The 27,754-nt window shown below is 46.3% G+C and overlaps 2 protein-coding genes across 2 annotated transcripts in view; both read right to left on the reverse strand.

Annotated features, from left to right (window-relative positions):
• npr3 (natriuretic peptide receptor 3) lies at positions 1 to 27,573 on the reverse strand. The gene is made up of 8 exons (XM_074671247.1): positions 26,528 to 27,573; positions 8,469 to 8,591; positions 7,100 to 7,275; positions 6,206 to 6,341; positions 5,442 to 5,536; positions 5,205 to 5,322; positions 4,966 to 5,050; positions 1 to 2,334 (listed from the first exon to the last, which is right to left on the reverse strand). Exons 1-8 carry the CDS (start codon positions 27,186 to 27,188, stop codon positions 2,223 to 2,225), a joined length of 1,506 nt encoding a protein of 501 aa, XP_074527348.1. The 5' UTR covers positions 27,189 to 27,573; the 3' UTR covers positions 1 to 2,222.
• The window catches only part of LOC141790791 (E3 ubiquitin-protein ligase DTX3L), a 175,635-nt gene that overhangs the window by 52,334 nt on the left and 95,547 nt on the right, over positions 1 to 27,754 (reverse strand). The window lies entirely within an intron of this gene.

Raw genomic sequence — 27,754 nt, forward strand, 5'->3', positions numbered from 1 at the left:
TTATTTTGTCTCTATAAAAACCTTGTCTTCAAAACCTGCATGAATAACACAACCCAAACGACAAAGAGTTAGCAAAAATAATCACAATAAAATAAAGTTTGCTAATGTGACATATGGAAAGCCTCTGACAGGGAAAGTACTTTCTATGAGAAATATCACATCTAATGATGACAGCAGCTCCACTTTCTGAGCAGGGACACCTCACACAGAGCGTTTTACATCTGAACTGGTCGAGGAGCAGAGAGACATGAGCACAGACATGTAGCTGCTCAATTAGAGCTCCATGAGGGCTCAAACATGAGCTTCACCACTCCTAAGACCACAGCCACAGAGATGTCAGAGAAACATCCATGATCTGACCCCAGCTGATTCTAGAGAGCGATGAGAATAACAGTTTAAACTTTAGCTTAAAGACATCTATATAAACCAATGACGTTACTTTGTGGACATCTATATAAACCAATGACTTTAGCTCATAGACATTTATATAAACCAATGACTTTAGCTCATAGACATTTATATAAACCAATGGCAGTCTAAACATGAGCTTATTGACTTCTATAAAACCAATGCTTTAGCTTATAGACATTTATATAAACCAATGACAGAACCCTGTCTTTAAGGTGTGCTGTGTCAGAAAGTGGAGCCAGAGACTTCCCGCAAGAAGCAGGAAACATTTAAATAGACAAAAGATAAAAAGATGGACTCTGATGATGAGGATGAGGAAGAGGAGGAGGAGGAGTGGCCCAGTGTTTGTCAGTGTGGAGCAAAGTGCTGAGTTAGGAGTCAGGTGTGTATGGAAGCTGCTCTTGTTCTTCTCAGCAGCTTAAATGGATAGTCTGGGTACTTTAAGGAGAACTGTATGAGGCTCTTTGAACAGTCAGAGTCCTTTAACAGACGGACCTGTTCGGAGACACAGGCTGGAGGACTGGTGCGTGTTTTCATTAACCGAAGGATCATTATGGGTTCAACAGTGTCTCTGATATCAAATCAGCCCTCTTTGAGATCATGTCTCTTTGTCAGGATGTTGTTCCAGAGACACAGATCCTGTCTTTCTGTGCATATCAGACAGAAACAAACGGAACTTTTAGCAGTTAAACTCTAAGGCCTTGTCCACACATAGCCAGGTTTTTACAAAAACAGATTTCCCAACTAATTCATTATCAAAAATACTTTGTCCACACGCTCTGGGCAAATTTGCCTGAAAGAGCGGCTCAGAGCATGCCAAACCAATAGGTGGCAGTGTTTTACACGTTTTCCAAAATCCCTACTTTGACCAGAGTTTTCAGGAAACATTGTTTTTAGTGACATTAAATTGTGGTTTGGTGTGGACGACAGGACTAAACATAAAAAAATATATGTAGTTCCCTAGATACCGGGCTACCTGTGGACATGGCCTGAACCGGCCTATTCCCCGTGCACAATCCTTAAACTGACTGAACAATGGGCTGATAGTATCAGTCCCATCACCTGCTGGTTGGTCCCTGTCATTACATCCTAGTTCAGCTGCTGCAGTGTCTTCCTGCTTCCTGCAGCTGCTGTGATATAAATAAAGATGCTTCTGCTCTTTTGAGGCACATTTTGAAAAAACCCTCCTGGATGGGTCCAGCTGATGGGTCAATCTAAGCTAGGGTTAGGGGTTGATCTGCTTTTTGTGTCAAACTGAGTCAACTCTGAATGCAGTACTCTGAGTCTGAGCTGAGCAGAGGGTGGCTTCATCATCGTCTCCAGCAGGGGGCATACAGACTGTTGATAAGAACCTCATACAGGCCCACTATAAAGACCCCCACCATCCCTGTCGTATCAGTAGCTTATAGATCAGACGTTTGTCTCTAGGTTAGATCCAGGTTTATTAAGAACCTGGGGAGTCGGATCAACCTGAAGAAAAGCAGACCAGTTTACTGGAGCTTGTGCTTGTGGCTGTGACGTGAGCTCAGGGTCTGCTCTGAGACCTCACAGTCCCTGGGAGAGCTGTGGGTTGAGCAGGTGAAACTGAAAGGATATGAAGGCCTAAGCTCTACACACTCACAGCATACAATCATAAACTTGAGGGAGGAGAATCTGAGTGGTGCTCTGCGACTGTCACAACTGTCCTGAGTTACAATGAGAGGATACAGACACAAGGTGTGTAGCTGGAACAGGATGGTTCCACTGAGAACCACAGTCTTTGGTCACATTCAGGTGTGTGTGTTTCTCTGTGAAGAGACGCTGGCTGTTGGCGGTTACGCTGCTGAAAGGTTCGACCTGATGGAGTCCTCCCGTAGCTGACGGTGCTTCCCAGTGTCACATTCTTCTGTGTGTGTGCGGCGCTCAATGGTGATCCTGTAGTTTTTCCTGCAGAGGGGTAAACAATATTTTAGGTGATGTTGTTTGAAGCTTGTTGTTTGTGTTTAACTCTGTATAATCTGTGATTACTGGTCTTTATGTATCAGTCACTTGGGCATTTTGCAGCAGATTCTACAGTTCAAAGTATTTCCTGTAGTTATTGAATTTACAGCATAGAGCCATAAATATGAACGTGCAACAAGCTAAATGTCCACCTGAGGGTGGCGCCAAAAGCAAGAGGTGACTAAAAGGAGCCCCCTCTTGTCAAGCCCTGTTTCCAACAAATGGTCCGGTTTGGATCAGTACGGTCTGGTACGAGTTGGATCAGTAAAGCCTGATCTTGTTTACGTTTCAACATCCAACCATGCCCTTCTTGGTAGCTGGATGATGATAGCCCCGTTAGCTACGTGATAGCCTGAAGGCATAGCAGCACGACATAGTGTACCATCCTAATAAATCCAATGAAGAAGAAAAACGCAACACAGTAAACAAAGAGCAACGATGGAAGACATGCAGCACTTCGTCTTCTTCGTGATTGGTATGTGGCTCTTTGTTAGAAAGAACAATCAAGCTCTATTCAGAGAAGGCTGTGTGCCGCTAGGACAAATTCAGCAGCCGCTGTCACACAGGAAGTGACCATTCTTTTCACCAATCAGCGGACTGCAGTGTTTCTACCTCCACCTTCTGGAGTCTGATCGGTACGTGTGGCACCCATAGATTGTATAAAACATGGACGTTGACTCCCCGATGTCACCCGTCTGCTCCTAAAACGGTGAAATGATGCTACTCCCCGGACGCAGCCACAATGGCTTTGACGCTGGCTGATTTTCCTTTAGAGCAGCTACAGAGCACTTGTTAGTCACGTGACCTGAGCTGTGTGTTGTGTTGCATTGGACAATCAAACAATCCTAATATCTTCTAAACCACTGAGTTAGAAAAAATTCACCCTTTGTACTGTGTGTGCTGATAGCGAAATCAGCGTTTCAGACCCAAGCTGCGCTTGAACCAGGCTGTAAATATATATATTTTTTTGGCCGAGTGTGTACGTGACTTCAGGTCTTTTTGTAGTCAGCCTTAAGAGGATCCTAGATGAACAGCAACTTTTAGAACTTCTGCACAGGCTTCATTTTGTCAAACAGGAGATGTTGCCCCTTAACACAGCCACCCAGGTATCCTTCTGTTGGGGTCCCAGACATACCAATCCAACCCGTACCAAAGTGTACTCATCCATACCCTTCAGATTGGTAGAAATTTGGGGACCTGTCTTGGTTCTAGTCAACGGCAATGCCAAGATATACACACTGTGTAACTGAACAGAACCATCTGGCAGAAACAGGGCTTAAGAGCACTATCCTGCCCAGCCAAAAAACGTTGCCACCAAAAACAAATATCACACACAGTAATATTTGGTTGGTTGTCTTTAGCTTTGATTATGGCACATATTTGCTGTGGCATTGTTTCAATAAGCTTCTGCAATGTCACAAGATTTATTTCCATCCAGTGTTGCATTAATTATTCACAGATCTTGGATCGATGATGGTAGAGTCTGACCACTGTCAGTCAGTCAGCAATCAGTGAGGCTAACTGAACAAAAAGGCTTCAAGTTGCTAGGAAGCCTAAATGTTGGACTCTGGAGCAATGGAAGAAGGTCATGTGGTCTGATGAGTCCAGATTGACCAGGTTCCAGAGTGATGGTCCATCAGGGTAAGAAGAGAGGCAGATGAAGTGATCACCCATCATGCCTAGTGCCTACTGTCCAAGCCTGTGGGGGCAGTGCTATGATCTGGGGTTGCTGCAGTTGGTTACATCTAGGTTCAGCAACAGTCTGTGCTCAAAGAATGAGGTCAGCTGACCACCTGATCATACTGAATGACCAGGTTACTCCATCAATGGATTTTCTCTTCCCTGATGGCATGGCCATATTCCAAGATGACAATGCCAGGATTCATCGGGCTCAAACTGTGAAAGAGTGGTTCAGGAAGCATGAAACATCATCAAGAATCTTAGGGATGTGCTGGAGAAGGCTTTGCTCAGTGGTCAGACTCTTCCATCATCAATGGTAATCAAAAGATCTTGGTAAAAAGTTAATGTAACTCTGGATGAAATAAATCTTGGGACGATGCAGACTGTAATCAAAGCCAAAGGCGGTCCAGCAAAATATTAGAGTTTGGGACCTTTTTTCTGGTGGCAACTTTCTTTTTGGCCGGGCAGTGTATGTTATTACAGCAGCTCAGAAGAGACCATCTCTCTGACTGGACACAGGGCAGGCTAAATTCATAGATACATCTCTGTGTGGTTTGAAGGCACTGAGGTTCAGAGTTCAGCAGGGGCATGCTGACTTGACTCACAGGTCTAACTCCACCTCTATGTTTTTGTCTCTTGCTAAGTTGACGGGTTGAGTCTGACGGCCATTGTTGGGCTTCAGAAACCAGAGAGTCCACTCATCACTAGATCTATGGTCCTCTCTCACTTCAGAGCTCATAGATTACCAGCCAGGTTTCATACACTTCACTGACACCTGGAGCAGTGAATCCTCCATGACCTGAAATGACCCTCTGAAAGGCTTGGTATGCACTTCCCCAACAAGACAGCAGGATGTCAGAGGGTTGTTTCACTGAGAGAAGTTTCTCTGATGGTCACCTGAAAAAGTAGAATCCTATCAGCATGGCAGTTCCCAGAACAGCTCCAACTATGACCCCAGTCAGAGCAGACACTCCCAGTCCACCTGAGGGACAGAGAGACACAGAGAGCATCTGATGAGAACATGAACCCTGTTCTCACACAAGCAGGTCTGGACCTGTCCCTGTTTCAGTGGAGCGTCTACGATAAGGTTTGTTGTGATGTGACTGGCGGTCCCTCATCCAGCAGGGATCACTTACAGGATTTATCGGGGCTCTCTGGGGACTCTTCATGTCTTCCTTTCAAAGTGAAATGGTCCGGGTTGAAGGCAGGCAGTAGCTGAAAAGTCCCGTTCACACCAAAGTAGTTCGCCACCACCTGAAAACAAAGACACAGGTACACACCAATTACTATCCTGAAGGATTGTTCCAGAACATCAACCATGATGTTTCCTCCTCTGGACCCCCTACAGGAGTGGTGAAGTCAACCCCTCTCACCTCGTAGGTTCCTGCTTCAGCGTTGGTCATGGCCATCAAAGAGAAATCTCCATTTCTGTCACCATTGGCATCCATGGAAACCTGTCCAGCAATCCCTGAAGCACCAGCATCAAAACAACAAGACATTACAAAGTTTCTCTACAGAGACTCCTGAAAATGGATCAGATCAGGTCAGGACCAGAATTCCATCCTACGACTGGTGTGACGCTGACTGTAGCCTTGCTGCCAGCCTTCATGAACCAGTTTAAACTAGTTTTAGAAACAATAAAGCACAAAATACATCCTTTTATAACATCCGTCCAGAGGACGATGAGAAACCCCAGACCCAGTACCAAAGCTGAGCTGAAGGCTGCTATCAGAGCAACCTGATCTCCATCAGACCTGAGCAGAGTCACAGACTGCTCCCTGATAGTACTCTTCAGAGGGCCAACATGTCTGCTGAAGTCCTTTGACTGGTCTGAGGTCATACTCTGGTTTAGGAGTGACTGGATTTGGTTTGGATGGATGGTTTTTTCATGAAGTGTCAGCAAGAATCATCAAGCAACAGAAACACACGCTGATATGTTTCACTCTGTGTGAACTGAATCTACTCTAACACCAGATTCTGATCCACTGAAGTCTCCCTGCAGGCGGGGCCTACAGGTGAATGCTGGGAGGTGGTGGAGCTGGATTTGGATCAAACTCCACTTTAAACTCTGCCACCATTGTCTTCAGTGTTCACTGACCGCAGACTTTGAGGTTTTCTTTGAGAGGTTATGAGTTACCTTCAAAGGTCCTGTTCCACATGTGAGCCGTGATCTCGGTCCCGTTCTTCTTACTGAGCCCGTTCTTCATTGCCTCATGCAGGGCGATGGCGTACAGCAACATGGCGTCATGGAATCCTTCAACAAACATGTTGACCTGTAACAAGACACAAAAAGGTCAGCCAGATTAAAACTGCTGACGCATGGATGGAACATGATGGATGCTCTATTTAAGACAGGTCCTTTGACCAAACAGAGCCCATATGAGAACCCAGAACAGAACCCAGAACAGAGCCCAGAACAGGGCCCAGAACAGGGCCCAGAACAGGGCCCAGAACAGAGCCAGAGCTAGAATTTGCATGTTGAGTTTGAATTGGTGGTAGATTTGAAACCAGATAGGAAAGGTGGATCATTTTTATTTTGTGTTTTCAGCAGAGTGATGTTTTCTTCCACTGATGTTTTGCAGATCATAAACAACAGAACCATCAGGATCCAGACTGTGGCTGCTCTTATTCAGAAAAATCAGTGTCTAATTTTCCTGATTTATGGTTTGTTGTAATCTTCAGCAGTTAATTTAGTCCTTCTGGACATGAGTCCATTTAGATAAATTAAAGTTTGGGGGATGAGGGTTGTATTGATGACTATACAGTATGTGAAGGCATAAATGCTCTGGCAGCCTTGGTAAGGTGGGTCATAAAGGCTGAAATAAAGTCTAACAATCATTAGTTGTTAGTCGTTCATGTAGAGGTCAGAGGTCAATGTGTGACATGAAGCAGTCTATGAAGCTTGTGTTTGTGGTCAAAGGGATGCCTGGGCTCACAGTGGAGGACCCACAGTGGAGGACCCACAGTGAAGGGCTCACAGCGGAGGGCTCACAGGGGAGGGCTCAGACATGAGACGAGCAGAATGACCTACACTCCCACAGTCATTGCAGTCCAGGTATCCTTCTTTCCTGATGGACCTTTTCATTTCCAAGGAGAAGTTTTCAAACTCAGGCTTGACGGTCCTGAGCAGGGTCACGGTGTTCAGAGAGGCGTACGCCTGCCTGGCATCATCGTCGTACTTGTCTCCTCTTTGCCACGAGCCGTTTCCTGCAGTTTGATTCAAGAGGTGAAGAGACAGGGAGAGTTATTCAGACATTACTGCGACACATCAGTCTGTCTGAACCAGGATGAACAGGTTTCTGACTGCAGGAACACTCAGGGAACCTTACCTCCCCCCAGATCCAGCTGCTTTATTCAACTAGCTCAGCTAGAGGGGTAACATTTCCTTAGAGCACCCCATGGTGCCGCTAGGAGGGAGCATGCTGTTAGTGTAGTGGCAGCTGAGCATCATTATTTAATGATATTATATCAATAAATAATTACATAAATAATTTGAACAGTTTTTAATGGGGATTAACATTTTAAATATTTAATCTGCTATTTATTGCTCAGCAACCATACTTGACTTTCAAATACGTTTATTGTCATTATTATATTGTTTCTTACTGTTATTCTCCTCACCGTTGCTAACCTGAGAGATCATTAGGCCCATTATTGTACATTCTGTTCTGTGTTTACAGCAGCTCATCTTATTAAACTTGGCACCATATATGTGACTGTAAAGACTACGCCTTTCCTTTTTTTTTCTTGTTTTGATGTGCCAAAGCTAAAGGAAGTGAAACAAGCTGAAAATATTAATATGTAGGAAAATTAGGAGTTCAACTAGGTAAGAAATAGAAACTTGACATAAAACAATGAAACTGCAAATAATGGTAGACAAAGAGAAGGACTAAGAATGGAGTAAAGAAGGAGGAAAGAAGCAGGGAAAAAGCAGGGAAAAAGCAGGGGAAAAGCAGGGAAAATGTAGACTTGGAGGAGAGAAAATAGAGTAAATAAAGGGTAATAAAGGAGGGAAAAGCAGGTGTGGAGGAGTGAAAAAAAGAGTAAAGAAGGGGGGAAGGAGGGGAAAAAGGGAAGAAGCAGGGAAAAAGCAGGTTCAGGAGGACTAAAATGGAGTAAATGAGGAAAAAGGGAGGAGGAAGCAGGTGAGGAATATGTAAGATAGAGTAAAGAAGGAGGGAAGAAGGGGGGTTCAGAAGGAGTGAAACTGGGTGAAAAGGGAGGGAAAAAGAGGGAAATAAGCAGGTGAGGAGGAGTTACAGTAAAGAAGGAGAGAAGAAGCGAGGAAGGAGGAGTGAAGAAGCAGGGAAAGAGCAGAAGAGGAGTGTCTCCAGTTGTGGCACTGTCCAGAAAGAAACAGTGAAAGCAGGGCTCAAAGGAGCATGTGATGTTACCCATACCGTAAGAAGTGGCGTTGAAGAGTTCGACGTTGAAGAACATGTGGTTTCCATTGGTCAGCCGCCGTCTGTGAGCAGCCAGCATGATCTCCCGTATTTTATCAGCAGGCATGCACATGATCACCACTGCAGGAGAAACACAGAGGCAGAGAGAGTCAGGCGGTACTGAGAAACACAGTCATCTATCAGCACGGAGCGGGGAGTGTCCATTTCTGTAAATGTCTCCTCTCATGTTGGGTTATGTGTGATTGAGACTCATATGATAACCGTCAGCAGTTACAAACAAACCCTGCCTGTTTGCTGTTTGCAGAGCCAGTCAGATTAGCGTTTTGCCAAACATCAGACTCTCTTTCAGTTTCTCTTTGTCAGCACTGACCCAGCAGAGAGTTCAGAGGAAAGCGAGGTCTAGCTGGAGTCACTGGAGAGAGTGTCAGGAGGCTTAACTCTGTTTCTAATGTGCCTCCAATCTGCCTGTGAGTCATAAATAAGTAAATAATGGTAATCAGCATGTCTGTGGTTGGTCTCTGAGGTTAATTTACCACAGTCTGCAGGGTGTAATCCTGGCTCTCCAGCACACGTCACTGATTAGAGGCTGCAGATGGAGCAGATGTGTGGATCTGCACGGCTGCTGTCACACAGGTGTCGCACAGGTGGATGATCTAAAGGAAGAGCTCTCCCACTGACACATAACTGGGTTACTTTGGGGTTTACGTTTATAGATATTACGTTTTCGTTGCTAGGCGCTGCCCAAGTAGCAGCCTGTTGCAGCAGCTCTCTATTCTTTGTCCGTTTTTTTGTAATTTTTTTCGTCTCTTTTTCGTCATCTTTGTATTTGGAGTGGATCATCACTTTGTATGGTTCATTGTTGGTCATGGACACCAAACTTTTTGTGACTTCAGCGATATTTTTACTACTTTTCTCATGTGTTTGTCTGGAGATCCTACATGTAACCATGGCTGCATTGTTTACATGCGAAATTAGCTGTTAGCAGCCTGTAGCATGTCAATGCTAACTGGTGTAGGGCTTGATGATTTCCCTCGAGCTGAGGAGGAGGAGGTGAGGATGACGTGCTGGTTCTCCAGTGTGAGCTGGGAGGTGGCGACGTGGACCTGTCCTTCCATCCATCGTTGTTGGGAACGTGGGATCTAACTCTGGTGGGATGGACGAGCTAGCTGTGCTAGCCCAGCGGCAGAGGGGCTGCTGGAGGGCAGAGTGGCATCTCGCTGTTCACGGACGTGGCTGACGGAGCTGACATCGGATGCCAGCGCCACATTGGAGGAGCTTCGCCTGCTGTGAGCAGACAGGATCCAGGAGACAGAGACTGAACAGACTGCTGGGGAGGCTCAGTCCTGGACCCTGTGGAGGTGGAGACTGGCTGGAGAGTGGTGGACGGGCTGTCGTCATCTATTTTCTTGTGGACCTTTTTGCACTTTCTATACACTTTCTTACTTTTGTTTTCTTAAATGCTGCGGTGACTCCTGAATTTCCCCTCGGGGATAAATAAAGTATTTCTATTCTATTCTATTCAATTCTATTTACAGAGATCTGATTGAATCTTCACATTGAAGGCTCTGCTTGACTCTTCTGATGGAAAATATCAGTAAACATCCGTCTCATGTCAGCAGAGTAAAGGCAGTTGGCTGGGAGTTGAACCAACAGCCAGAGTATGCATGAAGTGCTCTGAGTGAGATCAGACGGGGTCATGTGGCAGTGCCAAAGAGCAGCAGAGGACACGGCTAACTGTTTTGGTGTGCTAAATTACTCAGAGGTTACAGTCAGGTGGAGCTCAGTGGAGTCAAGTTGCAGTACAGGTCTGGATTGGCAACAACAGGTTGAGTAATCAGCAGAACACCTGAGCCGGGTAAAAGCACCTGAGAACATCAATCTGGTGTTCAGTCATCTGTGCCATGTGCATCTGATGGAACAGATACTGAAGCATCAACATACTGGCTGCAGATCTGCTTTGACCTCAGTCAGAGACCTGATATAGATAGATAAGAGTGAAAGTGTTGTTTCTGATAGCAGCTCAGTGTGAAAATCATAGAGTTGTTTCCAAAAGCAGCTCAGTATAAAAAGTCATAAAAAAATTGTTTTTGATAGCAGCTCAGTGTAAGGGGCCAAAAAGAGTCGTTTGTAATGACAGCTCAATGTAAAGAGTCTTTAAGAGTTGTTTCTGAAAGCAGCTCAGTGTAAAGTGTCATTTCCAACAGCAGCTCAGTGTAAAAAGTCAGTAATGAGTTATTTTTTGTTTGTTTGTTTTTTTTTGATGGCAGCTCATAAAAAAAGAGTTTATAAAGATTTTTTCGGACAGAAGCTCAGTGATAAAGAGTCAATGAAGACTCATTTCTGATGGCAGCCCAGTGATAAAGAGATGATAAACAGATGTTTTTTGATATCAGCCGGGTGAAAAAGAGTTGATTTAGAGTTTTTCTGATGGCAGTTTAGTAATGAAGCATTGATTGAGTCGTTTCTGATGGCAGCTCAATGCTAAGAGTCGTTCCTACTGGCTGCTCAGGGTTAAGGGTAAATGAGAGTGGTTCTGTTGGAAGCTTAATGATAAGGAGTTGAAAAAGAGTTGTTTGTGATGCCGCAGAAGTTGATGAATAACTAAAAGTGATTGTTCTCAGACTCTAAATTCCTGGACCCTGACACAACAACTTTCTGAATCAGATCTGAAACATCAAACCCCCGGTTCCCACTGTGACACTTTCAGCTGTTTCTGAGGAGGATCCACAAAAAAGAGACAACAGGAGGCAGCAACCTCAGAGTCTGATTTACAGAACAACAACCTTCAACACTGGAGCTGCTCTGGATTCATGCAATTGTTGGCTAATTGGATTGGAGCATTTGACGTGAGCAAAAGGAAAGCGGAAAGGCATTACCAGTGCCAGACAAGTCCAGGAGGCAGCAGGAGATCAACAGGCTAATCAGGGAGAGGAGGCAGAGACAGCAATGGAAAAAAAGTCTCTGCAGAGTCAGGGTTAGGCTTCAGCAGCTAGCTGGCTCCTGTCGGATGGAAAGAAGACCCTCTCAAGGGAGAAAGACTCCGGACAAGGGCAAAACCTGGACCTGAACTCATAATGTGTGTTTGTATCAGCAGGTTGGATGTATGCAGGAATGAAACCCCAGCATCTCACATGTTCTCACACCCAACAAACAGGTATCTGTGTGTACCTGTGGAGCCAACAACCTGTTCTGGCAACAGGTGAACCAGGAACCACAGGACTGTAAGCAATGCAACCTCTTTAGGATTGGTTTCATTCAATGAAAAGTTTTATTAAAGTTTGATAAAAATTTGATCAAAGTCGTAGACTGTCATCAAAGGGAGCTGAGCTTGTGAGATCCTAACAATGGTGATGTCTGGCCTCGAGATGAGCTGTGGTCAGTTCAAGAACTGAAAACTGACTGTGTTTTTCTCCCATCAGAGGATGACAAGAGGTCATGAGGTAATGAAGTCTCTGCTGTCCCAATAAGCCCACAGAGACATAAGGGGGCAGATTGATTTTAGGCTGATGGACACCAAATCTGCCAAAGTCAGATATAGGTTACTGTGCGGTCCAGAAAGCCCACTGATGAAAAGGAGGGAAGTTCAAAGGCTAACCTCTCCATCAACAGGGACGATGGGTGAGCCAGTGAAGAGGGAAAAATGTGATCCTCCCTCATCAAGAAGTCTTCATCAAAGGTCATCTGAAGACGAGGGGCTTTGTGCTGCCAGAGTTAGGGTTAGCAAGGAAGTGGATATCAGTCCAGCAAAAAGACCCCTTCATGGATCCAAAATCATAAAATAATCAAAGATTGAGACAGAGTGAGGACGGCTCGAAGAACCATAACCCAGATTTTAGCCTTTTTCCACCAAGTGGTTCAATTCAGTTCGTCTCAGTGTGACACGTATTTTATGGCGTTTCCACTGACTAATCCCAGGACAGAACCCCAAATAACCGAGACAAGCCATCCCACTTTTTGATACCCTCCTGTAGGGGTGCCAGACATACCGATCTGATCCAGGAGGTGGAGCTACAACACCCCAGACTGTTGATTGGTTGAAAGAATGGTCACTTCCTGTGTGACAGTGGCTGCTGTATTTCTCCTGGCAGCTCACAGCCTTCAGTGAAACAAAGCTTGATTGTGTTTTGTAACAAAAAACCACATGCCAATCACAAAGAATACAAATTGCTGGATGTCTTCCATCGTGTTCCCCTCATGAGCGAGGCCAGCTGTCACTCACAACCACAGCATCAGGAGGATGAATGATGGAGAGACACAGGGATGGTGCAGAGACACAAGCTGATGATGGCTAGGATGACAGTTATCACTTCAAGAGCTGGGACATGGACTCAGACTGTGACATCTGAGGATAAAGGGAACAGAACATCTCACTGACTAAAACTGTTTGATCTGTTTTTATTTTTTTGCTGCTAGGCGCTGCCCAAGTAGCTGCCTGTTGCAGCAGCTCTCTCTTCTTTGTCCGTTTCTTGTAGTTTTTTTCATCTCTTTTTCGTCATCTTTGTATTTGGAGTGGATCATTACTTTGTATGGTTCATTGTTGGTCATGGACACCAAACTTTTTGTGTCTTCAGCGATATTTTTACTACTTTTCTCCAGTGTTTGTCTGGAGATCCTACATATAACCATGGCTGCATTGTTTACATGTGAAATTAGCTGCTAGAAGCCTGTAGCATGTCAATGCTAACTAGTGTAAGGCTTGATGATTTCCCTCAAGATGAGGAGGAGGAGGTGAGGACGACATGCTGGTTCTCAGGTGTGATTTGGGAGGTGACAACGTGGACCTGTCCTTCTGTCTCTGGTGGGATGGACGAGCTAGCCGTGCTAACCCAGCAGCAGAGGGGCTGCCAGAGGGCAGAGTGGCATCGTGCTGTTCACGGACGTGGCTGATGGAGCTGACATCGGACGCCGGCCCCACATTGGAGGAGCTTCGCCTGCTGTGAGCAGACAGGATCCAGGAGATAGAGACTGAACAGACTGCTGGGGAGGCTCAGTCCTGGACCCTGTGGAGGTGGAGACTGGCTGGGCTGGAGAGTGGTGGACAAGCTGTCAGCATCTATTTTCTTGTGGACCTTTTTGCACTTTCTATACACTTTCTTACTTTTGTTTTATTGATTGCTGCTGTGACTCCTGAATTTCCCTTTTGGGGATAAATAAAGTATTTTCTATTTCTATTCGATTCTATTCTAAAAAACACTGAAATCAATTTAACAACAGAGTTTGGTCCTCAAAGTATTTGTGGATCTTATAATCAGGGATATGTTGTATTTGGTACTGAATGAACTCTGTTGGTTTGATAAATCAAACATACGCCTTGTCCATCAGCCCACTGTTTCTCCTCTCATCACTGTTTCAGATACATAGACACAGAGAGAGAGAGAGAGAGTTTCAGGCCTGATCCCTGTCGTCAGGCAGCCACGTGTCTCAACACAGGAAGAGAGACAGAGATAAGAGAGAGCGTAGCAGCACAGTGTAGGTGTGTTACACTGATAAAAACCCTGCAGACTGTGTACAGACCACTAAAAAAAAACACCATGGGTGTTTTTTCAATCAGCACTAGTAAAACATATAGCTTCTTCTATATTATTTCATGTTTAGTGGTTAAACAAAATTTATCATGTTGTTTTAGCATGATGTGAAAAATCGTTGAACTACAAGATTTGGCAGTATTGTACAATATGCCCTATTCATCAGAGAGCAGAGCCAGAGGATAACCTGGATGATGTGGGCATCACCTTGGAGGGTGCAAGTTGATGCCCTGGGGTATCTGGGGAACAATCCACTTGCTGTTGCCAGGGGTGCATATGGACACAACTTTGTAAAGTTTTGTTTATATAACTGGTACAAACTAATTAAGTAATTTTTGTTTGTAACAGCTCATTGGAACCATGAGTAAGGAGAAAAGGTGGTGCATATGAGACCCTGATGTGCATTGTGATGGTGTTCTGGGGGCATGGTATGCCTGTACATGACAGGCACGGACTGGCTGTCTGTGCTTGACTGGCCTGGACCTGCAGTCTGTGCTCCATATGGCCCAGCCCTCTTATCGAATAGTTTTTATAGTTTGTTTTACATTAATAAAACAAACTGTGGTGATGCGCTGTGCTTTGTTGGCCAGTTTTAAACTGAAGTGTTTCAAGATACACAGCTGGTTCTTGCTGTGGTGCACAGACAGCCTACGTTGCTTTCGTCCAAATCGACTTACAACACAGCTCAATGTACAGAAAGGTCTTATAACCTCTGTGTACCCTCCTTATTCACGGTTCAAGATTACAGATTAATTTGACCCACACATTTCAAATAAGTAATAGTAATGGCAATAATTTATGTCCATACAACATATTAACAGTAATTTGGTATAACAAATTTGGGTCTTGATAAATGAAACCAATTTAATTAGGTGGAAATTCTTTACACAATTTAATTACGTTCATTCAACAAGTTATTTATTGTAGTCTTCATATTGGTTGCAGGCTGAATGCAGACCAGTGCAGACTGAGTACAGATTGGGTACAGATTGGGTTGAGTCTGGACGCAGACTGGGTTTGGACTGGACGCAGACTGGGTTTGGACTGGACGCAGACTGGTTTCAGATTGGTTGCAGACAGGATGCAGTCTGGGCACAGACTGGGTACAGATTGGGTCCTGTTCTGCTACTATCTCTCACCTAACATGCAGTCCTGGACGGTCCTTCAGGAGTCTCCCAGGTAAAGCTGTCCTCCTCAGCCTGAGACTAACTTTCCTTTGGTCTCTGACTGACTCAGAATAAATCTGGCAGCTTCACAAACAAGGCCTGCGATTGAAATCACAGTGAGCCCGGCATCCCTGTTAATAAGGAAGATTCAGAGTGTTGCTGGAACATTCCTCACAGCTCTGTCACTTAAACACACCTCCTGAAATATCCCTTGAGTCAGTGGGACAAACTTCACCTCAGTCCTGCCAGCACTATAGCACCCTTTAATTACACTGGGCTCTACACACACTACTGGCCCTGTGTGTGCTCTGCAGGCCATTCCACGGGGCAGTGCTTACAGCCAGCAATATTTCAAAACTTCTGCATTTGCCTTTTTGCGAGGCCGCTGATGCTAGTTACAGACGCACTGAGGAATGAGGCAGCACATGGTGCTCCTGCTGAGTGCCCACAGTGTGTTTAAAGTGTGCTGTGTTGGCTGTTAACCTGTAAAACTAGAACATATGCAAATGAGCGTAGTGTTTTCAGTGAGGCAGCTGGTCCAAACAGGTTTTCATGTTGTTGGATGGTTCTGTCAGACGCTGTAAGCTGACCGTCAGACTGAGGGTAACCTATAGATTATTGTTTTTCACCGTGCTGTCTGCAGTTTCAGTCGGAGCAGGTCACAGCCTTACACCTCTGCAGCAGTCCAAGGGGAGTTCTCTGCAAACACAAAGGCTTCATACAGGCTCTGGATGGGAGTGCATGTCTCAGGAGGATTAGCATCGGAAACGGACCAATCACACGAGAGGTGCTTCGTTCCCCCTTAACAGCCCGTAGCGTGTTGTAATGTCGTGGCGGTAATGGTGGAGAAACCTGCAGCGTGCTGATGAGGGGAAAGGAAGGGAGGAGGGGGAAGAAGCGTCAGTACACGGACGGATGGCGTGCAGTGTCAGCTGAAAAAGAGCAGGAGGTCATGTGACGTATTCCAGCTCAGAGTGTGTGACTTCAGAGTCCCTCCGTATGACAACAGTCAGGGAGCCGTGACAGGGGGAAACCAACAGGTTGTGCTGGTCTCAAAGAAGTAGTCCTCCTGCAGGGACTCAGGGGGTCTCAGGGGGACTAAGGGGGGCCTAGTGGAGCGGGATGTGGTTTCATTAACCCATCATTCAAATATTTATTTATCAAAATGTTCCTACAGGGATGATCCAGGAATTCCTTGCAGTGTTTCTCAAACTCAGCTTAAACAAATCTCTAGGACACTGTTTTACACCAACTAACAGGTCAAATACACCAGCTGCGTCTCCGCTCTGTCACGGCACCAGGTCAGATAGGTTTCCAATCAAGTCAATGCATCAACTCACACTGGATCCCCAAAAACCAATGCTAAATTGCACATGCTCTCAGTGGGTGTGCTCATCTACAATGATTGCATGTGCGATGGATAGCAGGTGCAAAAGTTATATAGACCACCCTGTTTAAATGAGGACAAAGCACCTAAAGCACATAAAGCTAGCGACTGTCACTGTGGAGACTGGGAGTGCAGAGTGGCCGTAAAGGAAAAGTGAAGTTTGAATGTTTTGTGCACTCTGATGATCGGTATATATTCTGCATGTTCATGAATACAAACACACTAAAAAGATTGTGTGTAATATTTTGCTGATTTGACAGACGCAATCTTCTGTGCGCCCATTAGTACGTCAGCTTTGCAAGTTAGCATGTGTTTTTATACACACAGACCTTCAGGAGATCAGACCCTGAGTGTAATTAATGTGGATCTGGGCCGAGGTCTGATTTTAGTGCTGCTGTGGTTTCTGATAAACTTGGTTTAGAAAATGATGTGTGCTGAGTTCACGCTTAGGTGGGACTACAGATCAGCTAAGAAAGACTTGCCAGGTTTTACAGAAAGGTATTTCTTGGGAAAACCAAATGATGAGGATGACACTAAGTCTGAAGTCCCAGAACAGGAACAATTACTGAGAGGAGAAGGGATGAAACTCTGCTCTAACATGGCTGCATTGGATCAGCCCAAGAGCAAACACTCCCTGTAGGTCTGAAGAAGAATCTCTAAAGATGTACTGAGTTTGGATTAAAGCTAACACTGGGCAGGGTGGGTCCCTTTGGGTTTTACCTGGAGGGGTAATCAGCATCAGACTTTCAGCAGCATCTCACTTAGCTGCTAACTCCCACTGGTTTACCTGGCCTGCCTGTTCAACACCTAAAGCCCTGACTGACCCTGGTGCTGGGAAGGCCACTCGACTCCAGGCCACTAGACTCCGGGCCAGTAGGCTCCAGTCCAGTCCACTTAAGACCATTCAACTCCAGGCTAGTCAACTTGTGACCAGTCAACTCCAGGCCAGTCAACTTCAGGCCAGTCGACTCCACACCAGTCAACTTCAGGCCTGTTGACTCCAGGCCACTCGACTCCAGGCCACTCAACTTGTGACCAGTCAACTCCAGGCCAGTCAACTTGTGACCAGTCAACTCCAGGCCAGTCAACTTGTGACCAGTCAACTCCAGGCCAGTCAACTTGTGACCAGTCAACTCCAGGCCAGTCAACTTCAGGCCAGTAGACTCCAGGCCAGTCAACTCCAAGTGAGGCAGCTTCAGACCAGTCAGCTTCAGGCCAGTCAACCTTTGACAAGTGGACTCCAGACCAGTCGACCTCAGACGAGTAGACTCCAGGCCAGCCAACTCCACACCAGCCAACCTCAGGCCCATTGACTTTGGGCCAGTCCACTTCAGGCTGGTAAACTTCAGGCCAATCAACTCCACTACATTTAACTCCAGGTCAGTCGACTCCACACTAGTCGACTCCACACCAGTCGACTTCAGACCAGTGGGCTCCACACTAGTCAACTTCAGACCAGTGGGTTCCACACCAGTCTTCTCCATGCAGGTCAACTTCGGGCCGGTCAACTTTTGGCCAGTTAACTCCAGGCAGGTAGACTCCAGGCCAGTTAACTCCACACCAGTCAACTCCAGGCTGGTCAGCTACAGGCCAGTCAGCTTCAGGCAAGTCAGCTTCAGGCCAGTCAACCTTTAACCAGTGGACTCCAGACCAATCAACTCCACACCAGTCAACTTCAGGCCTGTCGACTTCAGGCCAGTTGACTCCGAGCGAGTAGACTTCATACCAGTCAACTCCACTACATTTAACTCCAGGTCAGTTGAATCCACACCAGAAGACTCCATCCCAGTCACTTTGTTTGAGTGATGAAAGAAGCTGCTGTGATGAATGCAGAGCCCAGGGTGTCTTGTGTGTCCACGGCTAGCTCAGCGTCACTGAATCAGCTGTTACATCACCCTGCTGTTTGTCTGAGCCACAGGCCTACCTGTAATCCACTTATATGAGCACAGCCTCAGGCAGCCTCTGCCAGACCTGGGACACAAAGCTGACCATGTGTTTTTGGAGACCTGTTCGGAGATTACAGACAGGAGAGGACGAGGTCATGATTAAACCCTGAGATCTTGCTGTAGCACAGAGATCCTCCTCATCTCTCCCCCTCCAGGGAGCCAGCTCATCCAGCTCCTCAAAGATCCACTGAGACACTGAGACACTGAGCACCACGTGGAGGAAACCCACTGCTTCTTTTCATTTCAGCTTTTAGACAGCCTGAGAGGAGGCTGACAGGTGGAGACAGTTCTTTAAAAATCACCTGACACACTTGATCTCTGAGCTAGCCATACAACAACACTTCCTGCTTTCAAGTAAATGGTGTGGATTTAAAATTTGAGGGGACTGTAGAGACCAAAATGTATAGAGCCTCCAGGCTGGAGATGAAGAGAGATACCTCTCATTGAACTTAGTTTATACAAGAGAAGTCAGGGATAACGTGAGCTCAGCAGGGGGTTATGGGTCAGACAACACGAAGACTTGGGGCCTCCATGTTTACCCTCCTTTAAGTCTCCATGCTTCAGGAACAGCCAGAGCAGGACTCCTGTTCTTCAGGGAGTCTGAAGCTGTTTGTGAAGTTGAGGCTCAGAAACATCCGTTCAGGCTCAGGGTGCACGGAGCTCGCATGAGAGTTAAAAATTCCAAATTCCACATTTGTGAAGCAGGCAGAGATGTCGACAGCCGTCAACACACATTCCTCCAAACAGTGCTGAGCAGCCAATGAGGGAGCCCAGTGTCACTGGTGATGAGCATTAATCAGCTGCAGATGAGCAGCAGACGTGTCTGTAACCTGTTTATACGAGCAGACTGCAGCAGATGATGGACTCACTGACATACAGAGCAGAGCAGGCAGCACAAAGACGCTGATAACAAATGGGTCAGTCAGGCTGAAGAGTCCACTCGCCCACAGACTACACTGCCACAGAACAATGAGACACACTGTGCCACGCTATGTCCGAGCAGGCGCCCTGTGCTCATCCTGTAGTTCTGATGATACAGACTGGATCAGCTGGAGCAGATCAGGGAATGTGGACGATGTAGCACAGCCATCCAACCTTAAACCAGGACCCACACGTACTCCAGAGGCCACCCTGTTTACTGCACTGTTAGTGTTCAGGGGCATGATCAGCTCAGGCTGGAATCTGATATTTAAAATGTTGTGCACGGCAAAGTTAAAGTCGGATCTGAGCTCTTAACCCTGAGTCTACAATGTTAGAACAACTGACAGCTGTGGTTGGCATATCTCTGCAGGAAAACTTGACAGGATAGGTCGGCCTACAAAGAATCTGGATCTGAGGGGATCCTCATTCAGCAGACTGCTTCAAAGAGGCTCAGACCAGTGACTGTGTCTGCATCAGGTAAACATGTAAAGCTGCTCTGCTCTCTGAAGAGGAAGGAGGAAGGAACCAGCAGCTGACAGCTGAGAGGATGGAGAGACAGGTTCAGATGGAGCTGCTGCTTTTAGACAGATAACGACTCATTCTACAGAAACTGGCTGTCACATGATAACCTCATGACCAAATTATGACCACATTATGATAACATTATGTCCATATTTATGACTACATCTGAATAGAATAGAATAGAATAGAATAGAATAGAATAGAATAGAATAGAATAGAATAGAATAGAATAGAATAGAATAGAAAATACTTTATTAATCCCTGAGGGGAAATTCAGGAGGAGTCACAGCAGCAATCAAGAAAACCAAAGTAAGAAAGTGTATAGAAAGTTCAAAAAGGCAAGGATAGATGAGGACAGCTTGTCCATCATTGTCCAGTCAGCCAGTCTCCACCTCCACAGGGTCTAGGACTGAGCTTCTTCAGCAGTCTGTTCACCTGGATCCTGTCTGCTCACAGCAGGCGAAGTTCTTCCAATGTGGCGTTGGTGTCTGGTGTTAGCTCCGTTAGCCATGTCTGTGAATAGCATGATGCTACTCTGCCTTCTGGTATTCCCTCTGTTGCTGGGTTAGCACAGCTAGCGCGTCCATCGTTATTGGAGATAGATCTTTGTTCCCAATAACGATGGATGAAAGGACAGGTCCATGTCATCACTTCTAAGCTCACACCTGAGAACCAGCACGTGGTCCTCACCTCCTCACCTTGTTGGAAACACCAGGCCCAGCACCAGTTAGCTCTGACATGCTACAGGCTGCTAACAGATGATTTCACATGTAAACAATGAAGCCATGGTTACATGTAGGATCTCCAGACAAACACAGGAGAAAAGTAGTAAAAATATCGCTGAAGACAAAACCAGTTTGATGTCCATGACCAACAAATGAGCCATACAGAATCATGACCCACTCCAAATACAAAGATGGTGAAAAAGAGATGAAAAAATTACAAGAAACGGACAAAGAAGAGAGAGCTGCTTTAGCAGGCAGCCACAACAGCAGGGCGGTGCCTAACAATATTATAAACACATTATGACCACGTTATAACCACACTATGATAATGATATGACCATATTGTGACCACATCATGGCCACATTATGACCATGATATGACCACATTATGACAACATTTTGACCACAATGTGACCCCATTAATGAGGACTTAGTGTTTGGAGGACTGACAAGTGACGGACAAGTTTCCCACAGTCACTCCATGCTGTGTTAGAATCACTACTTCAGGTTTCAGTGTTAGTGTAGGAGCAGGTTACTTCTGCTCACTTGCCCATACCCCCTTTTTCCACAAGTGCTCCTTTTGATGCTAGTGCTTAAATGGTTTCTTATCTTGTTCTTCCTCAGAACTGCTTTGATTTTCCATCAGCAAGGAGCCAAGTTAGAGCCAGGTCATCATTACATCATTGCATATGGAGCTGTTGTGGGGGGGGGGGGGGGGGGGGGGGGGGGGGGGGGGCTTAGAGTGCTTAAAAATAGACTGAGATTTACTTGTCATCGGCATTTGTGACAATATTTTTCACGAGTGTGCAACATGGAGTGCTTGTCTAAGAGGAGAAATGTGAACACACGAACATGAGACAGAAATGACATCCCTTCATGTAAATAAGGTGATAACACAAGGCTATCCAGTCTGTTAAATAAAATAATAAGGTTTTGACCTGATCTATGAGAGGTAAGACATTGCTACTTTAATTTTGCCCCCAGTTCAATATTTTATCAAGATTTTCCTTTTAAACAATGAATGTCCTTCACTGCTGATTGTTGGTCACTGTAGCCCCGCCCCAAGCCTCTGACGTGGTTGGTGCTTAGCTCTAGCCCAGCAAAGAGTTGGTGCTTGTTAAGCTTGAGTTTTGAGCACCTGGAGCCAGAGCTTTGTCTGTGGAAGCACTAAGAACCAGAGCTCAGTCAGGAACTGGCCTGGATATAGCACCATCTCCAGCTCAGTCAAAAAGGGGCAAGAGTGAGACAGACTGAGTGACAGCAGAGAGCAGGACAGTCGGTGAGCTCTGAGAGCGCACAGCAAGCGCTAAAGAGGGATGAAAAATACATCAACCCTGAAATATTTAAAGCTGCTGCCTTCAGAGAGGGGAGAGATGAAAACACAGGAACCGGGATCTGAACAGAAAGCTCCACACTAACACACACTAACATACACACACACACTAACACACATCATGAGCTGAAGTCAGCGACTGCTGCCCTGCCTCTCACCTCTCCCTCTCACACACGCAGGTTTATATTAAGCCTTTATAGTGGTGCCCCTGCCATGCAGAGCATACTAATCCCCTCGGTCTGTCAGGTGCACTAAGCAGCTCTGCAGCATGAGATGGTTTAATTTATGCTAATTAAAGCAGAGTGTGAACCTGCTCCGATGTGAGGAGGTGGAAGCAGCAGCAGCAGCAGCAGCTGGGAGCAGAGGATGGAAACAAACATGATCAGAGCTCCACACACTGATCATCCCACTCCATATTTACACTCCTGTGTGAGAGCTCACCATCTCAGCATGTCTCTGTTTAATGCACACACACACACACACACACACACACACACACACACACACACACACACACACACACACACACACACAAACACACACACACACACACACACACACACACACACACACACACCAAACCAATGATCCCTGGTTAATGAAGTGACTCATCCACTGAGCGGCCTACCTGCTGCACATACAACACACACCAGGAGGAACACACTGCACCTTCAGACAGTAAAGCTGCAGAAACATGGACCATGCATGAGACACGGCGTCAGCACACACAGGGGTCAACGCTGCAGGCGGTGTGTGTGTGCACACTGGGTTAAAGGTAATCCAGAGGCACTGGTTGGTCCTGATACTTAAAGGCTTTCGTTTAAATCTTCAAATCTTCCAAACTAACGTGTCTGTTTTCCCTGCTCTCAGCTTTTCTATTAACGGACATATAGACACAGCATCTTGTCTGTACCCTCACAGAGCAAGGTGAAAAAGTTCTCTCAATGTAGCTTTAACTCTCTCCTGAGTGTCTGAGAGAGCGGCACCATCTGTGGTGTGAAGCATGCTGGGTAACTGCAGGCTAACGCAGGGACGGTCTTAGAGATACGACTGAGGGAGCTGTGATCACGCTTTGGGCCACATGTGGAGTGAAGAAGTCTTCCAAACAGTTTCCAGCTAAACTAACCCATGTGGCTCCTCCGTGCTTCTGCAGACGGACACAAAGCTCTGTGCCAGCAGCTCGCTGCACGTTATGCAAGTGTGTGTGCGTGAGTGTGTGTGAGTGTGTGAGTGATGAAGGCTGAGGGTGCAGTGAGGACAAATGATCACACATGCACTGTGTGCTCCTGCTGCAGAACAGAGGGAGGACGCCGCAGACGCTGCAGACGTTGCAGACGCTGCAGACAGCGTAGATATCGCAGACGCTGCAGACGCTGCAGACAACGCAGACAACGCAGACAACGCAGACCCTGAGCTGATCCCTCATCCACAGCCCTCTATTCAGAAACACTCTCCCTTAATTTCCACTCTGTGGGGAACTTTGGGCTGAATAATCCAATTATCAGCCAAGGTTCAACGCCCTCTGACAGCTCTGTGATGGATGGTGTTTATCAAACTTCCTGTTCCCAGCGTCTGAGACCCATTTCCTGGATGAAGGATGAGATGAGCCCTATGTTGTTGTCTCAGAGAGGACTATGGGTAAATAGACTCTGTTCCTACAGCTCTGTCATCTCATCATGTCACATTCACCCATTCACCACGTTCACCCACTGAGGACAGAGGCTGGTGTTAAAGCTCCATCACCTGCTCTGATCCACGTCAAGGCTGATGTCTGTCAGTGTGAGACTGGGTCTGGGAGCTCCTTTCTGCGAGGACTTCCATAAAGACTCAGACCAAGCACAGGGTTGGTCGATCAGCTGACACATGAGGCCTGGACAGAAGCGTGGCTGGACTTTGGGGGGCGTCTGTGGGATGCTCCTAGGGGTGGGTACTGAATCAGGTACTTTTATAGGTACTGACGGAATTCTTCCTGTAGTACCAGTTCATGTAAAATCAAACCGCAGTATGTTGAGGTACCTAAACACATCCCTGTTACTGTAAGGTAGTGGACGAGTAGGTGATTTTTCATGGTGAACGTGAACACAGCATTGCAGGTTTTTATACTGAGAAGTAAATACGGTAAATTGAAAAACTTTAAGATTTTATCATTAAACTATTTTTTTCCCCCATTAACACACAAAAGTACTGAAAACTGGTACCATTGTGCACCGATACTGATTGCCAGGTACCGGACATTGGTACCGTATTGTTTCAAATGAAAAAGGTGCCCATCCCTTTCTGCTCTGTGACTCATTTCCAGTGGTGTGCACAGGAGGGGGAGCAAGGGGGGCATGGGGGGCAACCACCCTCCTTATGGCATAATGGTAGAAAAACATGTGCTCTCTTAAGAAACAAGACACATCAAACTACCATCTTGAGAACCAAAAAGGTGTGCCATCATTAACCCTCTTCTGTGTTTAGAACACCCTGCATGTGCCTTGATTTTTCGCTGCCCCTGCCCTTCAAAAAGTCTGTGCACGCCCCTGCTCTGTGCTCAGGGACTGAAGGTGAAGTCAGGTCATTGCAGCGTGACCATGTGCTTTTTGCTGCTCTGTGGGGTCTAACAGGGACCTGATCCATGTGCTGTTTGCTGCTCTGTGGGGTCTAACAGGGACCTGATCCATGTGCTGTTTGCTGCTCTGTGGGGTCTAACAGGGACCTGATCCATGTGCTGTTTGCTGCTCTGTGGGGTCTAACAGGGACCTGATCCATGTGCTGTTTGCTGCTCTGTGGGGTCTAACAGGGACCTGATCCATGTGCTGTTTGCTGCTCTGTGGGGTCTAACAGGGACCTGATCCAGGTGCTGTTATCAGTTATTAAACACAGCAGTGTGTGTTACACAGAGCTGCTGAGGGGCTCCACACTCTCTGGATTAGCGTGCTCAGCTTTAGCACGAGAACCACAGACATGGAGCCGGGTTTATTTAGACTGGACCTGGGTCCCCGAGACATTCATGGAAAAATGTAAACCTGAAATTATCAGTGAGGATTTTCTGTTTGTCTCTGTCTGACAACAGCACAATGGATAGAGGCTGAGGAATGTGTGAGCATGTTTCACCTTTTACTGGACTCAGCAGACTAAACATGGAGTGTTAGTCAGATGAATCCATCACAGAGAATCACAGTGACAGGTTTCTAAACTCTGAGTCCAGGAAATGTTTCAGATACCATCCAATCACAGCAAGTTGCTCCTGAAACCTGTGCTCCTTGCAGTTTCCACTGACATGACCTGGCACAGCTTCATCAGCATACTCTGAAGATACAGGTTCATGAGCTCAGAAATGACTCTGAGGATATAGCTAACTCTGAAGGTACACATACAGTAACTCTAAATTCATAGATGGTGCTGACCTCATAGATGAGTGACCTTATAGATGACCCCGAGGGTATATATGACTCTTGGATATAGATGACTCAGAGCTCACTCTAAGGTTATAGATAACTCCAAGGGTGTATATGACTCTGAAAGTATAAATGACTCTGACCTTACTCTGAGGGTAAAGATAACTCAGGAGGAATATATGATTCTGAGGGGTATATATGACCCTTAGGCCTATAGCTTAATGACTGAGCTTATAGATGACTCTGAGGGTATGGATAACTTGAAGCTCACTCTGAAGGTAACTATGACTCTGAGGGTATAGATACCTCTAAGATTATAGATTACTGAGTTTATAGATGACTCTAAGGGTTTAAATGACTGAGGGTATAGATGACTCTAAGGGTATAGACACCTCTATGATTATAGATTACTGAGTTTATCGATGACTCTGAGGGTTTAAATGACTCTGAAGGTATAGATCACTGTGAGCTAATAGATGACTCTGAGGGTATAGATAACTCTAGTCTTACTCTGTGGGTGAAGATGACTCTGAGCTTAATCTATAAGTATAGATGACTCTGAGGTTATAGATGAGATGACTCATGGTTATAGATCACTCTAAACTCGCTCTGAGGATATGGATGACTCTGTGGGTAAAGATGACTCCTAGGGTATAGATACTTCTAAGATTATAGATACTGAGTTTATAGATGACTCTGAGGGCTTAAATGACTCTGAAGGTATAGATGACTCTGAGCTTATAGAAGACTCTAAGGGTAAAGATACCTCTAAGATTATAGATACTGAGTTTATAGATGACTCTGAGTTTATAGATAACTCTAATCTCACTCTGGGGGCGAAGATGACTCTGAGTTTAATCTAAAAGTATAGATGACTCTGAGGCTATAGATGAGATGACTCATGGTTATAGATCACTATAAGCTCGCTCTGAGGATATGGATGACTCTGAGGGTACAGATGACTCTGAGGGTATAGATACCTCTAAGATTATAGATACTGAGTTTATAGATGACTCTGAGTTTATAGTTAACTCTAATCTCATTCTGAGGGTGAAGATGACTCTGAGCTTAATCTAAAAGTATAGATGACTCTGAGCTTATAGATGACTCTGAGAAGATGACTCGGATAATGAGGAGATAAAACCTCTTACCTTCCGTCTCCTCGATATTCTGCAGGATGTCCTCCGTGTCCAGCCGGTCCTCTCTGGAGAAGGCGTAGCTCTTGATGTGAAAGTCCACCATCAGGTGGTAGACCCCCTCCAGGGTGAAGTAGCAGTTGCGCTCCTCCTTGTCGTCCTCGAAGACCAGCAGCGCGCTCCTCCAGGTGAAGTGCTCGAACATCGCGCTGAAGGTCTCTGCCATCTTCACGTAGGACGGGGCGATGCGGGTCAGGTGGGAGTACTCGGAGGTCTTCAGGCTGAAGCCGGCGGCCAGGGCACCTGCTGAAATCACTGGGATGTTCCAGTGGGACGCCAGCCTCACCACCGCGGCCGCCTCGTACTCACACACCGGACCCAGGATCAGGTCCGGCTTCAGCCCGCACGAGCGGTCCACCAGGTTATAGAGAGCATCATTGACACAGTCCGAGTTCTCAAACTGGATGTTGAAGTGGAATCCGGAGTACGGTCCCCCATCCGCCTCCAGTCTCTGCTGCGCGTAAAGGATCGCCGGCGCGACCCGTGCGTGAGAAAAAAGGTAGGAGTTATTCTGAGGCAGGAAGACCAGGACCTCTACGTCCTCGGTGGGTGTTTGGGACAGGACCGGGTTGAGGAGCAGCAGAAAGTAGACGCAGAGCGCGCTGACACACGGCATGGTGCCGCTGGGAGTCCGGCGTTCGGAGGTTTCTTTCCCGGAGTTGGCTCCACTCTGCAGCGCATTCAGCTCTGAACACACACTCCGCGGGGACACGGATTAAATCTCTCTCTCTCCCCCTCTCTCTCTCTCTCTCTCTGAATGTGTGTGTATGTATGTGTGAGTGTGTGTGTGTGTGTGTGTGCGTGCGTTCAGGAGCGGGTCTGTCCCTGTGTGTGTGTGTGTCTGTCTGATCCTGCAGGCAGACTTCTACTGGACCTGCTCGCAGCCTTCCCTCCTCTCTGGACCGTGTCGGGATCGATCTGTCCAGCTCCGCCAGCAGCAGCACACACGCTGGCTCTGGCCTGGAGTTTTGAAGCATCTTTTCAGGATTATTCCTGCGTCATCGGAGCGCTGCCCACCTCCTTCTTAAAGCTACACCACTGCTGCCTGACAATGAGCCTCTTCAACACACTGCGAGCGGGTGAAGGTGGTGGGAATTATGACGCTGTTCGCCTCGAACAAGCAGCGAGAGGCTGAACTTTCCTGCTGTGTGTTTACAAAGATGCTTTTATTCCTGATGCACC

The sequence above is a fragment of the Halichoeres trimaculatus genome, unplaced genomic scaffold, assembly GCF_033239565.1.
Source record: "Halichoeres trimaculatus isolate MK-OKI-2021-1 unplaced genomic scaffold, fHalTri1.1 fHalTri1_scaffold_5, whole genome shotgun sequence".
Classification (NCBI taxonomy): domain Eukaryota; kingdom Metazoa; phylum Chordata; class Actinopteri; order Labriformes; family Labridae; genus Halichoeres; species Halichoeres trimaculatus.